General features: G+C 43.2%; 1 protein-coding gene across 3 annotated transcripts; it reads right to left on the bottom strand.

Annotated features, from left to right (window-relative positions):
- Positions 1-12,299: 12,299 nt before the first annotated feature.
- mmaa (metabolism of cobalamin associated A) lies at positions 12,300-19,719 on the bottom strand. Of its 3 annotated transcripts, none has more exons than XM_063882723.1 (7): positions 19,662-19,719; positions 18,452-18,860; positions 18,193-18,315; positions 17,674-17,844; positions 17,190-17,275; positions 16,142-16,291; positions 12,300-13,450 (listed from the first exon to the last, which is right to left on the bottom strand). In XM_063882723.1, exons 1-7 carry the CDS (start codon positions 19,668-19,670, stop codon positions 13,157-13,159), a joined length of 1,242 nt encoding a protein of 413 aa, XP_063738793.1. In that variant the 5' UTR covers positions 19,671-19,719; the 3' UTR covers positions 12,300-13,156. The 3 variants fall into 3 exon arrangements, with proteins under 3 accessions (XP_063738793.1, XP_063738794.1, XP_063738795.1); XM_063882724.1 differs by having other exon boundaries at positions 19,655-19,712; XM_063882725.1 differs by lacking the exon at positions 12,300-13,450 and adding an exon at positions 13,475-14,334.
- Positions 19,720-20,546: the final 827 nt, after the last annotated feature.

Raw genomic sequence — 20,546 nt, 5'->3', positions numbered from 1 at the left:
CTGACTACTTAAGGTAACAAAATGCTAATTGACTCTAATTTCTTAACCACAAACAAGCACTTTAGTTTTAGTATTAGTGCTATATATAACGGATCGCTTTAACACCCACAACCCCATGAACCCTCTAAAGATGTGTGTATGGTTAATGGTTATTTGAGTATTTAAAGTCCAATAATTAAACTAAAACACAGAAAAATTAAATGATGCAATATCACTTGGAATAAACACATTTTAAGATAAAAGTCCTCTTATGAAAAATGTAAAAGAGCAATTATTTTATTTATTTTTAAGGGTGTAGCATCAAAAACACTATACACTACTAAAAACTAAGTTTATAATCGACTTTAAATAAAACCAATCAAATGATGGACTAAAATATTCTATAACTCATTGGAAATCAATAAGCTCACATGGCACTGAGAGTCTAAAAACTAATATTGGATATTCCCCAAAGGATCCTCATTTTTAGCTTACATTCAAATGATCTTGCATGAAATAACCTCAAATTCTGCTACGAAGAAAACCAAGAAATGCAAAAGCCTTGGTGCCCAAGTAAAGAAATAAAAATAAACGCTGGATGAGAAGAGAGGCATGTTTGAGAGCAGGAAGGGCAGCAGATATCATTCAGAGAGGCGACAGGGGCATGAGTTAAGGAACAGCACTGATCATCTTTGAGGGACATAGCTTCCTCTAATTTATAAAGCTGGCGTGCCATCATAATAATAAGGGATAGGATCTGTCATGGTGTCTCGCTGGTGTTTTTATTAGACCGATGGGAGGTCTCTCTCCCTCTCCTTCCTGTGTTGTAGTAATGAAAGTTACAGCACGTTCTCGCCCAGCCAAAGGTTGGCCCTGCCTAATGAAAACAGATGAAGCAGAGATAAAGTGTTTGCCGACATTAAGGGACTCATTTATCACCGTTAGCCCCCGAGCTATAGAACACCTTGGTCTGGAGCTCTCCTTTAACAGGCCCTGCCTCAAAGCACCCTGGTGGCTCACTGCAGCCTGCCATGCACTTGAACACCTCTTTCTCTCATATTCAATGCAGATTTTGCATTGCTTCAACAGCTTGTATCACTGTTTACAGCTTCATGTGTACACAGTGTCATCCACAGCTTTTATATAAGCTGGAGTGAGGTTTTAGCTGTAAGAAAAGAATACGTTTTAGAGGAACCTTTATCACATTTCAAGGATTTTGCAGTCCTTGCGTGCCCTCTGTGTTGACCCATGTGGGTTCAACAGCCATTCCAAGTCCAGTCTCCTCTGTTGAAGGGCCATGTTCTCATCTAGCTGCTCATCTTGCCTGTGTAATAATGAATCTTTTCGGCTGTGTTTAAAGCTGCTTAATTAAGTTCAAAGCAGCGCCCGGGGTACCGTGCGCCTGCTCAGCTGACCTCCCTATGAGTGGAAGTGTTGATTAGGAAGTGAGGAGACATGCGGGCGCTGCAGGGGATGGCTATTGATTGAATGGATAGAAAACCTCATTTGGATTTGGTGATTGGAATACCGCACTGTACAGGGAGCTGTTTTTCTTCATTTATCGAATAACAATAACTGCATTCCTGCACTGACAGTTTGCTGAAATTGTCAACTAAGTGAGGAATTTCTTTGATAAGACTAAGTGCTGGAGTTTTCCTCATCCCAATAATAGCCCTTCACCCCGGCCCGAGTTGTCTGCACAATGTCGACCTTTCGACACCACCTCGCGAAAGTTGGCCGCTGTCGATCGATAGCGTGTTAGCTTTTTGTTTGAAGGTTCAGGCTGCCTTGGCTTTATTACAGCTGCTGAGAGTCATGGGGGAGTCGTGCACGGCTTTGTGAGAGAGGAGCTCCCTCTTGTTTGCCAAAAGTGTAATCCCGCCATGACCCGCCGTGACCCTGCCCTGAGAGGAAAGCTGCTTAGACAGAAGTGCGTGTCTGTGGGAGCTCCCAGCTGCCTGGCCTCTCTCTCTGTCTCACTTTTTCCTGCTATTTTGCTCACCACATATACCTCGCCGCCCTTTCATACCTCCACATACATCTTATCACACACAATCTCTCCTTTTCCCCTCACTCAATACTCACTTTTTTCCTCTCCTGTTTACCTCCTCATCTTTTACAGCTAACTCCATGCATGCTTCACTCAGCAATAATAATTCAAGGACTCCCCCTCCTCACTGTACCTCTTCCAACATCGGGGTTTTTGCTCTCTGAAAGAGTAGAGGCTTTGCTAAGTGGAGACAGATCCTTTTTTTTCCAAAAGGGAAAATAAACACACAAAGTCCTGCCATACCCAGCCTTCAGTACGGGACCACTGGCACACAAGGAAGAGCGAAAATGAAGGAAGAAAATGACCTCTGGAATCGATTTGGCATGGGTTGAAGCCAGGGCAAAAACTGCGCAGAACAAGGCTCCACTGAGGCTGCTGGCTGATTCGTAAATCTATTCATATTTTAAAAAAAATTAGGCACCGAAATGAATTAGTGAATATTAAAATTCCATGTTTATTCAGTCCTTAACAGTGGGTAGAAGTCTGAAGAGGCTAAAGGAAAGACATGCAGTTTTATGCAAAGTGCAACCCAAAAACAAAGATGTCAGTTTCAAGTGTGTGCAAAAAGACAATGGACAGTGGGGCTGCACCTGAGGGACAGGAGAGAGAGAGGATCTGAGAGGCTCGAGCTGCACGTCACTCACCTGCAGGCTTGTCCACTCGGGTTGGACACGCATGGTGGGACATGTATTTACATGCATGTTTGGTGCGCAGCCCACGGGCATAGCATCAGTGTCTGCCCGACCCCCCGCTGTGCCCGTTCCCCATTCTCTGGGGTGAGACATCACTCTGCGGGGGTCAGCAGAAATCTGATTCAGGAAGCCCTGCAGGGGGTGTTGGGTTGCGGGGGGGCAAGAGAGGGAAGGGTTTACCCAAAAGTCCCCGGGCCTTACACATCCAGACTTAGGGCGGCCTGAACCAGCAGGGAGGACAGATCATACCCCCCCCACTGGGTGCTGCCTCAAATACACAGCTACTCCTTGGCCACTTCAACTGGATGGCTAACACATTATAGAAGAGAGAAGTGGGGGGGGGAGGGGGGAGTAAGAGAAGGATGGTAATGGGTAGAGGAAGAGCAGCTCTACTTAAGTATGATCATGTCTTTGAAATAGATAGGACACAAGCCAGCCAACTCCCCTGTTGTTAAGCTCTGCTGTTTCCATGGCATTCTATGACAGTTACCAGACATACGTTACTTGGTTTCTATGGGTAACACTTGGTGCAGCGCTTCATTCACATCTTCTGTAACCACAAACCCAAACATAACGCCCATTAATGCTCAGCAGCTCTCATGTAATATCTCTGTGACTTTGACCCAAGATGTTCATTTTGAAACATCGACACACACTTTTTTAAATTCGCTTTTGCCCATGAGATGCAGCCATTTCAGTGATTCTGCTGAGAGCTGAAGTGAGGGGATTTACTTATAGAGAGCTTAACAGAAAAGCCCAAGGTCAAGCCCAAACTAATCAGCCTCCTCATTTCCCTGGATGGAGTAATGAACTAGAACGTTGACCCCCGGCTAACCCTGGGAATCTGTAGCAGGGAAAACTGGCCTGGTGACCAATTAGCCTAGAGTAAACGGAAATATTTAAACAGAGCAGTCATTTATTAATAAATATGATCCGACTCATCTCAAAAAGCAGCATCAAAGTGCTTAAATGTGCCTTAAAAGAAGGGTTTGATTTTTTTTTTGTTACACTAAATGTCACAAAACCTTAAACCCGGCAGGATAACGAGCTGTTTCGGTCTGTTTCCTAAAGATGATTTGTTCTGAGGGTTGATTACAACCTGAGTAGCTCTCCTAATTATCTCATGCACTTGAGCTTTTAATGATTTCCATGATTCAATTATCCCTAACTGAATTCCTGTCTTCAATCAATTAAAGCCATAGCTGCACACTCATCCATCTTCCAATCAGGACATCGGGAATCCCTCCATCCATTCTCATTTTAGAAGAGAGTGGGTCAAACAAATTAACAGAGATCGCATCCATCCATGTCGTTTCATCTTTTTTCACATTTCTAACCTTTTCTGTTACTTTTACTTTTTAACTCTCATGTGCCGAGAATGTGTTCAAGATGAATCACTGTTTCATTTGTCTTGAAACAACACGATTTGCTCAGATTATTCCCATTAAAGAATGATAGAAATTGCAGTTAAAAATGTTTTAATTCATTATAAACAATATGGTTTTCCTACTACTGTGACCACTCCCTCTCACAAACCAGTGCTGTGCTGGTGATTATAAGTATTCTACTGAAGTCTTGAATAAATACAGTATCCTCCTTTATCTCAAACCCCTTTGTCCTCTGCTGGTTATTGTAATACCTGACGTGAAGGTGAATGACAGCGGCTTTCTTCATCTCTCAAGAAAGCCACACACTTAAAGAGATCAGCACACACAGTTGTGTACACACACACACACACACACACACACACACACACACACACACACACACACACACACACACACACACACACACACACACACACACACACACACACACACACACACACACACACACACACACACACACACACACACACACACAGTCTGGCACCATCTGCTGGAACCTTAACAAACATAGATGCAAAATACTGATATAATGGCATATTTTTAATAAAGTAAATTATAAAAGAATAGAGTAAAATATCACACATTTCTTCAAGTGAGACCAAACTGATTTCAAGACTCCTGAACAACAGGTTATTTGTGAGAGAAAAGCACAGGCCGACTGATGAATGCAGCTCGTTCACAGCCGAATTAGAGGAAGAGGAAGAAGAGGAAGAACAACAACAACAACAACAACAACAAGAACAAGAAGAACAAGAAGAAGAAGACGAAAAAGCACAGAAATGGTTGCCAAGGTGCCCAGATAGTCATTTAACCCTCATTGGTTGAGAGGGACGCCGAGGGCAGAGCAGCCTATTCACATGCTGCTCTTTCCATCCCCATTATCTCTTCTGTCTCATCCCCGCAGCCACCAATATGGTTTCCTTCAAAGGGTTTAGCATTCTTTTAAATGTAAATACCAAATTCTGCTCTTTCTGCGCCGACGCACAGGATGGAGCTGCAGATTAGGTTTGATGTTTTTATCACCAAGGTGGCTTTCTCTTGAGCAAAAACTGTTTAAGAGCAGCACCGACCGCAAAGGACAGCATAAGGGGCGTTTCGGCCACATTTTACTTTGTTGAAGATCAAACCAAAGGCAGGCCTACCACACTGTGGCGGCCTTGTCCGAGCATCCCACTATGATGGACTCTGTGGCAGAAGCATGGCAGCAAACTTCAATCTAATCCTTCTCAGCAGTGCTCGTCATGATACTGAGTAGTTTCAGATGTCTTCATTCAGGGGGCAGGCTCGGCTACATCTTTTCTTAGAGCCGTTGCAGGGTTTTTTTTGGACGGCGGTGAGTGTGCATTCCCTGGCACAATTTTCAACAGAGCTCCCCCTGGAGAAGCCAGGGAATGGCTATCACGACAATTACACTGACAGCTCTTTTCTAAAGTGCACTTGATTTATTTGATTTAGCGAAGATTAATGGCCCTCCCTTCAGGCAGGCCGGGCTGAGATGAGCTGCAGAACACAGGTTTACTCCTACGGAAGCACAGGTGGATGCTAGCAGAGATTGAGAAATGCTACCAGATATATGCATACATGTATTCACATATTTTAGCCACTTATCACACATACATATTCTTCTGTGCAGATAGTGTGCCTTAAAATATCATCAATTAATTATCACTCACTTAAAAACACCAAGGGTTGTTTCGATTCTACTTGGACTTTTTATGATCGTTCTATGATATTTTTGACACAACTATACTATGATATCTTTCACAAACTATTGAATGTCATTTTGAATGTATTTTTATGATTTCTTTAAAGCAAACTGTGCAATGAAGATTTTTATGACATACTATACTATGACATTTTATTGGTTAACCATACTCATAGCATACACATACGACTTTGAATTTATAAATAAAAATGTTTTGATTTGTTTTATGTACATATATCATCACGTTATCAGCATGTTGGATGCATATTCAAAAACTGACTTACTGAGTCACTACCCACTGTTCTCAGCTTAAGAAAAATAATAAATATATAGTGATGCTACATACTGCAGAGAAAAATAAAACAGTACACATTTACATTGTCATTTATTTTTTTACAATTATTTATATCAAAAAAGTCTGGCAGCAAAATGTAACCTTAACGCTATCATAATCAGTAATATTCTGTGCATACTCATTTTGAGTTGCAATAACTTAACTCTTTTTCATTGTCACACACACTGGCATATACACTGTAAACAGACAGACATGTTTCCAGAGCCCACTGCTAGAGGGAGACACCTGCCCCTCCACTTTGTGCCAGGAAGCGCTACGTCTGGCCGGCCCACAGTTGCCAGGCCAGCGGTCCGGTGTGGTCCACTGCGGTTGGCACTGACGCCTGCCCATCTGCCGGAGTTGACACGTCTGCTCCCACACCACTTGTCCACGAGGACGAAATGTGCGGTGGTGTCCTGGCAAAGCTCCCTGTAATGTCAACCTGGCGTGACAAACCCGTGCCGGCCCCTTGGCCCTCACAGGCCTGGCGGTGTGGGGGCCTGCCCCGGATCAGACAGGGAGCCAGAAACATGCCACGGTAACAACAACTGCTGATCGACTACCGGGGCGCCACCATCTTGTCCAGGGTGGATGGAGCTTGTTCGGTCGGGTAGAGGATGACGGTTCTCATTACTGGCCCTGAACCTTTCAAAGCGTGGCTATTCACTCGTTGATAGAGGGCAGCTGGACTGAAGTGAGACATCGAATGAGCAGGAAATGCATTCAACATCCTTGGACCCTCTGCAGAAGCAATCCCATCCCATTAAAAAATGGTTATGAATGAAACAAGTTGTAACCTGGCACCTCCTCTTACAAGCCAAAAACAATGGCCGAAAAGACAAATAACATGCGGAACATATTTTGTGTAGTTTGAGCAGATGGTCTTGGAGGTGTTTTGAGGGTCTGATGTTGGCTGACTCTGTCCTGCAACCCCCTCAGGGCAGCAACTGTGAGTGGTCATTAACACGGGGAGCAGGCCATGCCAGGAGAGAGAGGAGTCTAGCTGTAGTTAACAGCTACCATCCAGCTCAGTCCTCCTCCTCTCTGCTAAACAGGAACAACTACAGCATTCCTGCCGGTTGCCAAGGCTGTAAAAGCAACACATCATGTAGAGACCTTTAGAAAAAAAGACATTGTTTTGCGAGCACAAAGGAACTCAATGAGGAAAGGTGTATTTCTACTTCAGTGCGCCTCATCGCTCACTTTTGCTGAATCTAAGGTTACAGCCAGGGCTGTCTGGCAGTTATCCATACACAGTGAATCATAGCATTTGTGTGTGTGCACGTGTGTGTGTGTGTGTGTGTGTGTGTGTGTGTGTGTGTGTGTGTGTGTGTGTGTGTGTGTGTGTGTGTGTGTGTGTGTGTGTGTGTGTGTGTGTGTGTGTGTGTGTGTGTGTGTGTGTGTGTGTGTGTGTGCACGCAGTGGAGCTGCGGACAGGTATGACAGGCTGACCTCCGCATGTTACCAGAGAGAGTGTGCGGCCCAGTGTTACCTGTCATAACACGGGCTGCCTGGAGCCCTGGAGCAGCAGCCTGACCAGGCCACTGGGCAGCCAGAAATAATAGAGACTGGCAAGAGGGCAATGAGGGGTCACACGGAGAGAGAGAGGAGGAGGAAGAGGGGGACAAGGACATATGACAGGAGGACTGGTGGAAAGATGAAGGCAGGAGAGTGAGAAGCAGAAGAAGAGAGGATGTACTGTGGAGAGGAGAGCTGTGAGGATAATGATGTGGGGGCAAGTGGGTCAATCAAGAAGCAAAGAGAGGAAGATAAAAGAGAGGTAAGGAGGGTCGCGGCTGAACTCCTGCATTTTATCTCCCCAAGCTTCTAAAGAGAGCTAAAAATGGTTTAACAGAGAGAAGAGAACATCTGACTCTTCCTTTCTGAGTACTCAGCGTCTATCCAACATCCTGAAACCAGAAAAATAGGGTTTAACAAGACGGACCACCACGCATCTCTTCCCATTTGTTTTGAAGCACAGTTTATCTTTGCGAGTATGATGTTGGAGTGTTCCCGTGGTGCAGCCACTCGCCTGCAGAGATGGAACAGCTGAATTCACTTAGGCAGGCTTGGCCAGCAATTAAAGTACTGGATTAAGAGTGATTGCGTTTTGTGTCCTGAGGAGGCGCTGCCTGCCATCTTGAGAGGTCTCATTAACATGGCTGCCGTGGGCCGCGCTGAGCACTGCCACAGGCAGTTAAAAAATAATGGAGACATTATCAACCTTAATGTCTTGTACCTGGAGTGGAGAAGATTTTATAATCACTATTGTGATGGGCCACAGGCTGCACGTTGGGCGAAAGGGAAAGGTTGCATGAAGATAACCCTTTTTCTGACCAGACCCCTGTGTGTTTTTTTTGATCAGCCACTACACGTGGGGAGTCTGAGCAGCTGGATTTCATTAATTGAGTGCTGGCAGCGTTCTGCTCTGGCGGCAGGGGTGAGTCACACTGGTGGGATTGGTCTCTCTCTCCCTGATATCATCTTCCAACCATAACTACAAATAATTATTCACTCAAATCCATTACCGGGGGTCAATCAAGTTCCCCAATCAGTTCTAAAGTCCAATTACTGGCGCCAAGGCTCTATTCGCGCCTTCCTGCAGATGAAGGCCTGGCCCACAGGCTGCCCAGTAAATTACACACAGCAAATAGTGCAGTGTGCATGTGTGGGAGAGCCAGCCTCCTCAGGTGGGTAATAAAGCAGAGGTACATACTGGTCTCCCTAGGGCAGTCTGACCGTACCATCGAGCAGACTTCACCAGGTTAAATAGAATTAGCCCATGCAATGAGACGCACTTCGAATACCAACTACAGCTCATCACTCTACAGGCTAGAGAGCGTCGCAGCATGCACAGCACAGCCTGGTATTAACATCCATCTCAGCAGTTGATATAATAAGACATGTCGCCATAAGGGTCTTTTTATAAAGAGGCTGCACAGTGACCCATCAGAGCAGCATAATGAGTGAGGTGTTACATCTGCAAGCACACACACACACACAAACACACACACACACACACACACACACACATACACAAACTCAGGGCTTCGCTGCAGCTCTCCAACCCCATTAGCGTGTGGTTCCTTGTATCGTTTTGCAGCCGTCTTGAAAGTGAGCCCTGAGCCTGGAGGAAATGCTTCTTACACACTCATCTGTCACTACAGAGAGACAGCGGTGCAGCCAGCCGAGACAGAGCGGCCGGTTGGGCAACAAGGCAGGAGCCTGTGTGTGTGGGTGGGTGTGTGTGTGTGTGTGTGTGTGTGTGTGTGTGTGTGTGTGTGTGTGTGTGTGTGTGTGTGTGTGTGTGTGTATCTCAGGGGATGGATGGCTTGTATGTATGTACAAGATGTGTAGGAGGTGAGCAGGACGAGTGTTCAAAGAGAGGGGAGTGAGGGAGGGTGGGGGAGTGTGGCGGTATGTGTGTGAGGAGCAGAGCAAACAGAGCAGAGACGGGGTGAGGCTCTGTGGCAGCAGCCCATGACCGGTTGTCACACTACACACACACAGCTCCCAAATCAGCCTGGTAGGAGGGCCGGTCTGACATTTCCCTCAGTGTCAGGCTTCCTTCACGCTCTGCCCTGACCAGAAAGTGACCAAACTCTAACACTGACACAACCACCAAGAAGAAAAGCATAGATGTGTGTGTGTGCTATGATATGCCTGCTTTGTTTACTGACATTTGCAGCAGTCCCATTGTTCAACACTCATTCCAGACTTCTGAGGTTTCTAGGGGGGGAAAAGCTGAGTTTTTGGACGGCAATTACAACAGTATGAGGGCACTTTGTTTTGTCCTGAGCCAGGAAAGCATCTGACTTCAGACTGCTGACACAAAGAAAGGCTGTCAATGTAAGCCCCCTCGCTTAAACATGAAAAAACCTCATCAAAGAGCCAGCCTCTGTCCTCTGCTTACATTCAAGAGATCCAGTGAAATGCTAAACACATGTGGATGGATCCCGTGTTTAGGCTAAAATGGCTGAACACGATCCGGCAGCATTTGAGTTAATCTTCCTTAGTGAAACCGCATGGTGTTGTTTACACTGGAGACAACTGTGTGTGTGTGTGTGTGTGTGTGTGTGTGTGTGTGTGTGTGTGTGTGTGTGTGTGTGTGTGTGTGTGTGTGTGTGTGTGTGTGTGTGTGTGTGTGTGTGTGTGTGTGTGTGTGTGTGTGTGTGTGTGTGGAGTGTATCCAGAGCTGCAGGACTCACTGTTCCCTTTTGCTAAGCCAGAGCAGTTACAGTGTGTATGTGTTTGTGTCAGCATGATGGAGGAGAAGGGTGTTACTCAGACCTAATGAATCCATCTGCATGCAAGGGGTATTCTTCCTCTCGCAAGCAGGCGGGAGCAAATGAGCAGCGACCTGGGAGCGCTTCCAGCGGTCGGGGGGCTCAGGCCCACTATTTTCAAAGCAGCAAGGACAAGCGTGGATTAGTATTGAATTTACCTTTTCTTACTCGCCTTAAAATAAAGGTTCTTTCAAAGAGAGGATTGAAAGCAGTTAGACCTCCTGTTCTGTACTGTACGAAGCATAGCTCCTTTTCAGGGAGGGTTGAGGATGGCAGAGGAGGCTTTGGCACTGAGGGTGAAGACTACAGTACAGCCTGTGCTCCAGGAGAGTGGCAGCTGCTGATGTCCTCACCTCTGAGTGACCTGGCACCCTAGGCAACCTCAATGAAGAATGGATGGAGGGCAGGAGGCGGGGGCATTATGAAGAGGAGGTGGTTGGCACTGAGGGCCCAGTCATTAGGATAATGTATCCAGAGCTGAGTGGACTTTGGGAGACCTCTAGTGGCTGGATAAAGTAGAAACTCACCACGAGGTGGAGATACAGTATTGTTAACACTGCTGTACATACTAACATGAAAAGAAACGTTACTATCATTACTCTCTTTCTGGTCTTTAAAGTCTGCATTTTTTTTAAAAGCACCAAATAGTGTAGCTGGTTTAAAACACAGCTTCTAAGCTTTAAACAAGAACAACTTACTCTATTAATGCCTCCATTAGCTTTCAGATCGCTTTTTAATTGAAGTTGAAGATTTTCTCTAATTGGCTTCAAGTTGTATTAACAACTATAAAGGATTAATGATGGCAACTTGAATCCTACACTGAATTTGATTATAGATACACTTCTCGGAAAGTATTTTCCTCCTCAGCCCTAAAATGTCAAATTTTCCCAGTACTTCAACTGATCAATGAAGAAGTCTCTGAATTATTAGAGCAACAGAAAGTTTGCATTTTGGAAATATTGAGCCCATACGTACAAGAGAGCATGATTTGGCCAAAAGAAAAATCTTCATCAGTGCCAACGTGTCGACAATCATTCACAATCTTTCCTGCTATGTGTGTGTTTCTTAATTTGGAGTAAACACTCAACATAGTATTTTATCAATCTCCTGTGTATTGGTCAAATGTTTGCGTGGAACAAAAAAAGAAAATCTGTACTGTGTACGCTAGAGTTGGAACCAATTAGCCCAATCAGATATAATTGAACATATGGCTGTTTTTTTAACTTCTCATATGTAAGAAATCGCTGCTTTTTTCAGTTGTTTTTTTTATCATAATATATATATATTTTTTGGGTTAAGAAAGGGTTTTGGTTGGACAAGGAATTCTCAACAACGGATAATTAGTTATTGGTATTTTTCACATTTTTAAGGCATTTTAAAGACTAACTGATTGAGCAGTTTTAAAATGAATTGACCTAAAACATTGTTAGATGCAGCCCTAATTTGCACTGGTATTTTACAGATATATTATTCTATCAATACCAATTTACCACAATTAATGATGTTGGTTACTTCCTTAGCCTTTGTAGAGATTATGCAAGCACTGCTTTACCCTGGGAAAAGTATCATGTCTGTTTAAAATAATAAAGTAGCAGCACTGGAGTTATGAGTGTGAGACTTATTTGTCTTTAATTCTCTGGTGGCGTCCAGGAGTGCAGTGTATTATGTGAGTAATTCTGGAAATATTAAAGTGTGTTATGCCTGAATAAGAAGCAGCAGACTCATTCAGGGGAAACCGAGCACTGACATTTCTGGCTCCAGAGAGAAAAAAAAAATTCATTATGTCTGAGACAAATCTCAGGGCTAATATTCGTAGAGGTAGCATTAATCACCCCCCCCCTTCATATCATGAGCAAACACAAGGAGAGAGAAAGCTTGGCCAGCCGTACTGACAGATTTAATGATATACACTTATCAATTTAAGATTCACATCATTCTTGTAATATTATATTCAACGCAGAAACACAAACAGTAAATAAAAACGTTGTGCAAGTCCACCTGCAGGACATGTTTGATATTAGAGCAACGTCCACAGCAGTGCAACCAGAGAACCATAACAAAAACTGACCATAATAAATCCTATTCCTCTATCCTGAACATTTTGCTTTTTGGGTTATGAAAAGTGTCTGTTGTGGATCACAGGATGAGGATGGTGGGCCAGAGTGTCAGTAAAAATAGATCACAGTACTTGTCATGTCAATAATTCTGGCATGGGCAACACACTGCTTCACCTTTAAAGGACCCTGATAGTAAAAGGGGATTATTTGCACGACAAACTGTATCAACATGGCCTTTACAATTGTATGTTTTGCATTGCTTTCATTTAAACTGTTCATGAGGGTCTGTAGTGTCTTTGTCCATAAAGGAAATCCCAGTATATACCTTAGAAAACCATGCCGTTCATATAGGTCATATCTCCCAGAAAATAAAATCTGTGTAAAGTGTTCAAATGTGACTGTGTGTTGAAGCGGTCTGAGAGAAGTGACTGTCAGCACTCTCCTCACACTCCTCATATGGATTAAGGCATTCATAAGACTGAAGTTTCAGAGGAGAGGTGACTTCTATCTGAGGTGTTTTAAATTTCAAATGAAGTGTAAAAAGAGCAAGACTGCTTCTTTTGTGAAAATCTCAGATCCAAGGCCACATATTCTCACTTTTTCCTGGTTTAGCTGTGCATCGAGGCGTCCTGATCCATCCTCCTCATAATGTGCAGCCCCACTGATTACTTTGCCGATGAAGATGAGAAGGCTTTGAGGAGCAGGTCTGCAGCCAGGCCAGGGGAGATTTCTCCTCTGGTAACCCTCGCCTCCAAGAGGGGGAGAGCCCCTCTGACACTGGGGTGATTCTGGAAGTGTGAGAGGGCGTTGTCCTGGATCAGACTCCACATCCAAATCTTCTGCTGGGCCCTCCGCCGGCCCTGCAGTTCACCGCTGGCTAACATGGCGTCCCGGTACGACTCCAGCTTGGCCCAGACCTCTGGGATGCCTTCATTGGTGTATGAGGAGGCACGCACCACCTGAAGAGGGAGTCGGGGGAGGGATGTGAATTATAAAACGCCTTTTAGCCAACAAACAGGTGGGAGCATGGACAATTTTTAATGGCCGTCACAGAAGGCACAGCAGACTGCCCTTCTGCCTCATATTTAATATTATGTGTGGAAAAACCACATCCTCCTTTCAGCTATTTTGTCAGACATAATGACCTTAATCCAGGAAAACAACTGCAGTTGTCAGAGGTCACCGTATTGTCCCACTCCGATACGGCAAAATGTAAAAAACAAGCTAAAGATGAGGTTAAAATTGTCCTTGTTGCATGTAAGTATTTAACTGTCTAATAAAAAGAAACAATGCCCCAAAAAGTTTGATGGTAGATTGTTTAAGACAGTTTATATGCACTTAGGTTGGGCCTTCAGTGTTTTTTTGTTTGTTTGTTTTACTTTTTATTTATTTACGTGTACAAGAACATGAGATCATCATGGGTGATAGTTAAAATCAAAATATTCTTTTACAGTCAATACATACATCATAGCCAAATGTCACACTATTCAAGGTGCATACACGATCCATTTTTCCCAGCGTTCCATACAATTCTCCAACTGAAGTTTTAAAACAAAGGTGAGTCTCTCCATACAGTACATTTCTTGAATGTTCCCATGCCACTAGTTCAATGTTGGAGGATCTGGTTGCAACCACCTTCTGGTTATGGCTTTCCTACCACTTGCCAGAAGAATCTTCAACAGGTACCTGTCCTTACGTAGGACTGTTCCTTCAGAGTGTTTTGACTCAGAGACTTGATACATGTGCACTAAGCTCTGTTTTAATAATCAAAGACCATTTTGCACAGAGTTGATTGCTGTTCGAAGTCGCTGCTATTTCCACTGTTTTGCGACGCAACTCCAACCTGTAAGGAGTTGTCATGTCACTTTACAGAGTGAGTATTTGTCTCCCAACAACACCTTGTTTTCAATCGGGGGATAAATGTCACTTTTGTTTAGTTCAAGTGACAGTTTGTTTCTTATCACAGCCTGCTGCAGATTCAAGAGCAAATGATGAAATTCTGGGTAACAGGTTTCAAATTTAACACAGAAACAGAAGTCAGAAATAGAACAAAAACAAGGTCAGGCCTTTCATTCAGATGTGCATTAGGGCCCAGGAACCTGCTTATATAAAAGTAAACTGGTCGATTTCTATTACTTCATTCCACATTTATATAGATAAGTGTACAAAAGGAGTTTGGAGGAGCAGAGACGAGGGTATTCCTCAGTGTGGCAGAAAACCACAAATATTCCACTATCTCCAGGCTGCTAAAGCGTAATGAAATTACATGTATCATTTGGAGATAATTTGACATCAACTGGTAATCAACAAAGTTGAATGTGACAGGCTGATAAATACTGGCGGCCTATGATCAACAGCCAATTATAAATACTCTAATTGTATCAGAGAGTTAATCATTTTACAAGGACTTGATTCGAGTCTGATGCAAAACAGGAAATGAAAGTTTGTGAGACTAAACGTACTGCGTGTTTGCTAATCATCCTTTTTAAATGTTTAGAACAAAAACATCCATTCATTAGCTTACCTACCCCTACTGGTATCGGTCTAGCCATGCAGATAGAGTTGGTTTTGTAGTTAGTTTGTCTGATTACAGAAAGAATACAAGCCCTATTTTCATAAAAGCCGGTAAAGGAATGTAGCTTAAGCCGAGGATGAATACATAACATTTAAGAGCAGAGGTATCTGTTCCTCTGGATAATAATAAATAAAACTTATTTTTACGGCTACTTTCTTTGAACTGACACTTTTGAATGGGTTCCATAGCTTTGTCAATTGAATGCCACATTGATTTTGGACAATTAGTTGGACAACAAGACATTTGGAGATGCCACCCGGGTCTCTTGGAACTATCGATGTTTTTTTTTACATACTCCTTAATCATAATAACACAAACAAAAAAGAGCTTAGATATCAGAGTAGCACTTAGGCCATGCCATTCATGCTATCTGTTTTCATGCTGAGTGAGCTTGACAACAGAGGGCAGACTGATGAAGATGAGAGACAGCGAGAGACTAAATCATAGATCACGCTACTGCAGGCCAGGCAAGCAGACACAAAGAGGGCAAGACAGCAGAAGTAAGGATAAATACAGAGAGGAGACTACGAAGAGCAGCTTTTATGTTGAGTGCGCAGGCTTCTAATCAGCAAAATGCATGACACAGCAGCGAGTATTCAGAGCAGGAGGAGTAGGGGGCGGGGGTGAGGAGAGGGGAATGGGAGGTGGGGGTGTTTCCTGGCAAATTGCCCAGTGGGCAGATGCTGCATTGGGCTGGGAAAACAAAGGGACAAGGCCAGGCAGGCGGGTGAGCTGGGACATGCGGGGAGGGGTGAGACACTGCAGTACTGAAACCGTGATGCCATGACATCATCACCACCATCCTCATCATCATCATCATCATCTTCTTCCCGCCTCCTCCTGGGTCAGCTGACCCCTCAGTGGGACGGCTTGTTGGGTCCACAGAGCGGTGTTACTTCTGTGCGGCTGCCCACTGGGTCAAATGCTGAACACTTGTCAATTATTCCTTTTTGGTTTTATTAAAAGCCTAATCATTCTGTTGTTGGCTCCCTGCCTCAATACACTGCGCACACACACACAGACACACAGACACACACACACATACACACACACACACACACACACACACACACACCTTAGGGTTCCAGGACTTGGACTGCCTCCTCAGCAGCTTGAGAGCGCTGGTGTATTCGGCCTGGATCCTCCTCGCCGGCACCACAAGGTCTCCGTCCGACTTGGTCACCACCACCAGGTCGGCCCTCTCGATGATGCCCCTCTTGATACCCTGGACGTAGATTTTGGCAGGACACAGTGGGATGGTCATTAACTTCCTCAAACACTGTAAATAAATCTGATGTCTAGACATGTAATCTGCTGAGGGATCTGTGTACACAGTGATGGATGGAGCTGTGCTCGGCTGCCAGTTTACTCATTTATTATTTTGATATTGGTGCTCTCTGTCAATACCTCACTGCTGTCAACTTCTGACTGATCTGAGCAAGGAAAGCAATCTAATGTATTTGTAAAGGTTACTTTAAAAACTATTTTCCCCTGCTGAAATGTAGTTTCAGATCAAGTCTAGGTATACTGCTGCTGACTGCAGGCTACAGTAGATTTACACAAGGACTGCAGCCATCAATGTTGCTCTCATGCAATGTGTCATGTAGTAATGAAATGATATCTCTATATTATTATTATTATTATTATCATTATTATAATTATCATATGTAACATACTAAAGTTAATAGTTTAAACAAGTTAAAAATGGTATATAAGAGATACAGTACACATGTGTCTTATATTAAACACATAGTGGTCAAATTTAAATAACACATGATATACAAAAGGTATACATAGGTTATTTAGATTACGAAAACTGTTTTCCTAATAGCACAGTTAACTTGTTTCAACTGAAATTATGTGAATTATGTGAATTATGTGTATTAATTATATAATTATGCACTACACAAATCATTTTTGACCAATGTAACTTTAGACTAAAACTTGTTGTTTGGAAAAGCATTAAAATGTATCTGGACAGCAGTGAAGAATAATATTCAGTGAGCAGTTTTTAATGCCACTATCAGAACTTAGTTGAACCTGGCACATTTTAAACTTTATTTCTTTCGCCCCGAACATCTGACTCTAATGATTGGCTTGTTGCTCTCTTGTTCTTCACCGACCTGGAGTTCGTCGCCCCCTGCTGGAGGAATTAGCAGCACAAACATGTCCACCATGTCAGCCACTGCAAACTCAGACTGGCCCACACCTGAAGACAAAACACAGAGTTTTGTGTCACCGCTGAGCAGTAGTATTAAACAAAAAATGATGCTTACTGTTAAAGCGAATCAGAAAACCTAAATACTGACTTCAAACACGCACACTTTCTGTGTCTGTAGGACTAACTATCAAAATTGAACACTTGAGATTGTTACTTTTAGAACAGCACTGAATATTTATAAGCTTTTGAGGTTTGGCTACAGACAAATAGGTGTGTATTTGTACTTATAAATATGCAGCCCTACTGATGAACAACAGGGTAAACAAAGGGTTTATATTCCACCAGAAAAATTGCTTTAAAAACATATTTCTTATGTGGAAAATATTCAATATTAAAGGCTGAGAGAAAAGTCACTCTGAGCTACACCTGAAGACACGATGTCTTACCTACTGTCTCCACGAGGACGATGTCATATCCCGCTCCCTCACAGAGAACAATGGCCTCGTTAGTTGTTCTGGTGACTCCACCAAGAGTTCCCGAGGCTGGAGACGGCCTGATAAAAGCGTCCATGTCCCTGGAGAGTTCAGTCATACGAGTCTTATCACCCATCAGAGACCCTGCAACAAGAGGGAGGAAACCGTTTGTATCGTGAATTTAACAACAGAGTGGTGGTGTTGAGTCTACAGATATTATAGTTACAGCATAATTACTATATAAAATATACAAACAGTCATTACTAAATGTATAAGCTAAGCATCTTTAAACATCACATTATAAATTGCCATCTGTGCTTTGTTTTTTCATCTGCCTTTTCTTAAATAAAATAACTACCTTACACTGTACAGTAACTTTTATATTTGTAGTCTATACCTGTCTTATTCTATTTTAGGGTTCCTTTATTTGTATCTTCTTGGCTTTTTAATGGCTGTTTAAATGTATTTATGATGATGACGATCAGTGCTTACCTCCTGTAGTGCAGGAGGATGGGTCAACAGCCAACACTGAGACTTTGTGTCCGCGTGCTGTCAACATCTTCCCCACCACCTCGATGAAGGAAGACTTCCCTGCTCCTGGAGGGCCCGACAGACCTGAGAAATCAACAGAGCAATCGAATCAGCAACAAATCTCATCAAAATGAATCTCTCTGATTTCAAAACCTAAATCATGATGAGGAAGTAACATATGCTACATACAAAAAAAACGTTAGCCTATCAGACCACACACCTACTCTGAAGGCCACCGGCTTCCCCCCATCACGACTCTCCTGCTCCCTCCTGTAGGCGAGCACCCTCTGCAGCAGCACCTGGGCCAGCTCTTTCTTCCTGGGATGCTGGGTCTCCACCAGAGTGATGGACTCAGCCAGAGATGCCCGCTGTCCTCCGATCAGACCTTCATACAGTTTATCCAACAGTCTCTGCTCAGGTCCACTCAGGTCCTGTAAGTGCTGCCTGAGGGCTGTGCTACTCAAACCCCTCCAGTGCTGCTGGCAGCTGTGACCCACGATGGTGCTCGTGTAAGAACCAGTAAAGACCCTTTGATGGAGGCAACATTTCCGACTGGCTGAGGTAAGGGAAGAAATGTGGCGGAGGAGGGAGAAGCCAAACCGTCCCATTTTATGGTATATGTTGGGCATCTAGGAGGACAAAGAAGATGAAAGACAAGGAGTCAGGGGGTGACTTAATCATGTACTCACATTTCCTTAAAACAAGTCTGTAAAATACCTTCTCAAGAATCAAACAGCCCATGAAACATAACAACCACCGTAAAACCTAGGACATTGGGGAAATTCACAGATTTCCTAAATTCATTGATAAAAAGTGTGATTCTCAAGGTCTTGATGTGGTATTAAGGAGGGAATGTTTACCAGTTAATCAATACTCATGTGGTGACAACAAATATTACATTTAGGACCAGATCTGTGAAACAAATGGTGTTAGCCGAGACATTGCAGCACTTCTATGGTGCATATACTGTTTACTTTGTCTTCACCAGAACATCCCCACTCCTCACCCCTCTAAAAAAGCGTACAGGTTCAATTGTATTCAAAGGAGGGAGTATTTCTCAGGTAATGATCTTTTCCAGCTCATTATTGCCCTGGCTACCTAAAAATAACTTTAGCAATGAAAAATAACATTAGCAATCACAAAATACTGTTTCAATGATAGATACACTGAAAACTACGTATTATATTTCATGAATGTAGCGGCGTGCTTAAACATGCAATGATAGCTGAGAAATAGCTCATTAACTTCCAGAAATCATCAACGAAAACATGATATTTTAACAGTTATCCTTCATTGTACGTTGGGCTAACATTGTGTAAACACGACGTTCATCTGAGCTGCAAGTGTATTCACTGTTGTCACACATGTAATATAGCTAATAAACAGTTTATTCCTATTGTTTGAAATGAAAATAAACCCTGACCTCGTACCAGCGGCATGGAGGTGTTACGGTTGTTTCATTCACCCACTTCCGGTTTCCGGTGACGTACGACAACTCCCATCACATGGTTCCGTCGATTTATTTAAGAATTAAAACTTTCTATACATGAAAATATATACCAAATATAATTAAAAATGCCCTTTTTGTGTGGTGGATAAAGGACAATTTGAAAATTGTAGTAGTTTACGAAAATAATTAAGGTAAAATAAAACTCTAATGATGACATTAGACACATTTAAGCACAAGGTGGCAGCAGAGGTTAACTTTCAAATCTCACCTGAACCATGCACACTATGATCTGAACCCACAGATCTTCTACCTAAAACGCATCAAACTTGACTTCATGTAGCAATGTCACTCCTAAATTGTCAATTGTATTTTATATGTAGATATTACTGCCAAATTACATTTGGTTTTCACTTAAGAGTTTGAAGTGAAAGATGGAGATACAACAGATGAATCATTAGTACATCACAAGGTATAGAATCACTTATTCTTTAATTGTTTCCAGACAATTTTAGCAACAAAACCCAGAAGACTGTCATCAGTCTCTGGATAAATAAAGTGTGAGTCCTCACACTCACTCACACTAACTCACAGACATTCACCGTCTGCAGTCCACCTGACTTGCCTGTCTGTGGAATTTGGGAGAAACATGAAAACTCTTGGGAGGCAACAGTACTAACCACTGTGCAACCATACCACCCACGTAATGTACAGTCATGTGGAACTCCAGCACACACACACACACACACACACACACACACACACACACACACACACACACACACACACACACACACACACACACACACACACACACACACACACACACACACACACACACACACACACACACACACACACACACACA

The sequence above is a fragment of the Eleginops maclovinus genome, chromosome 5, assembly GCF_036324505.1.
Source record: "Eleginops maclovinus isolate JMC-PN-2008 ecotype Puerto Natales chromosome 5, JC_Emac_rtc_rv5, whole genome shotgun sequence".
Lineage (NCBI taxonomy): Eukaryota > Metazoa > Chordata > Actinopteri > Perciformes > Eleginopidae > Eleginops > Eleginops maclovinus.
Note: the sequence above shows the minus strand (reverse complement) of the source record. Positions and strands in the feature narration are given on the sequence as shown.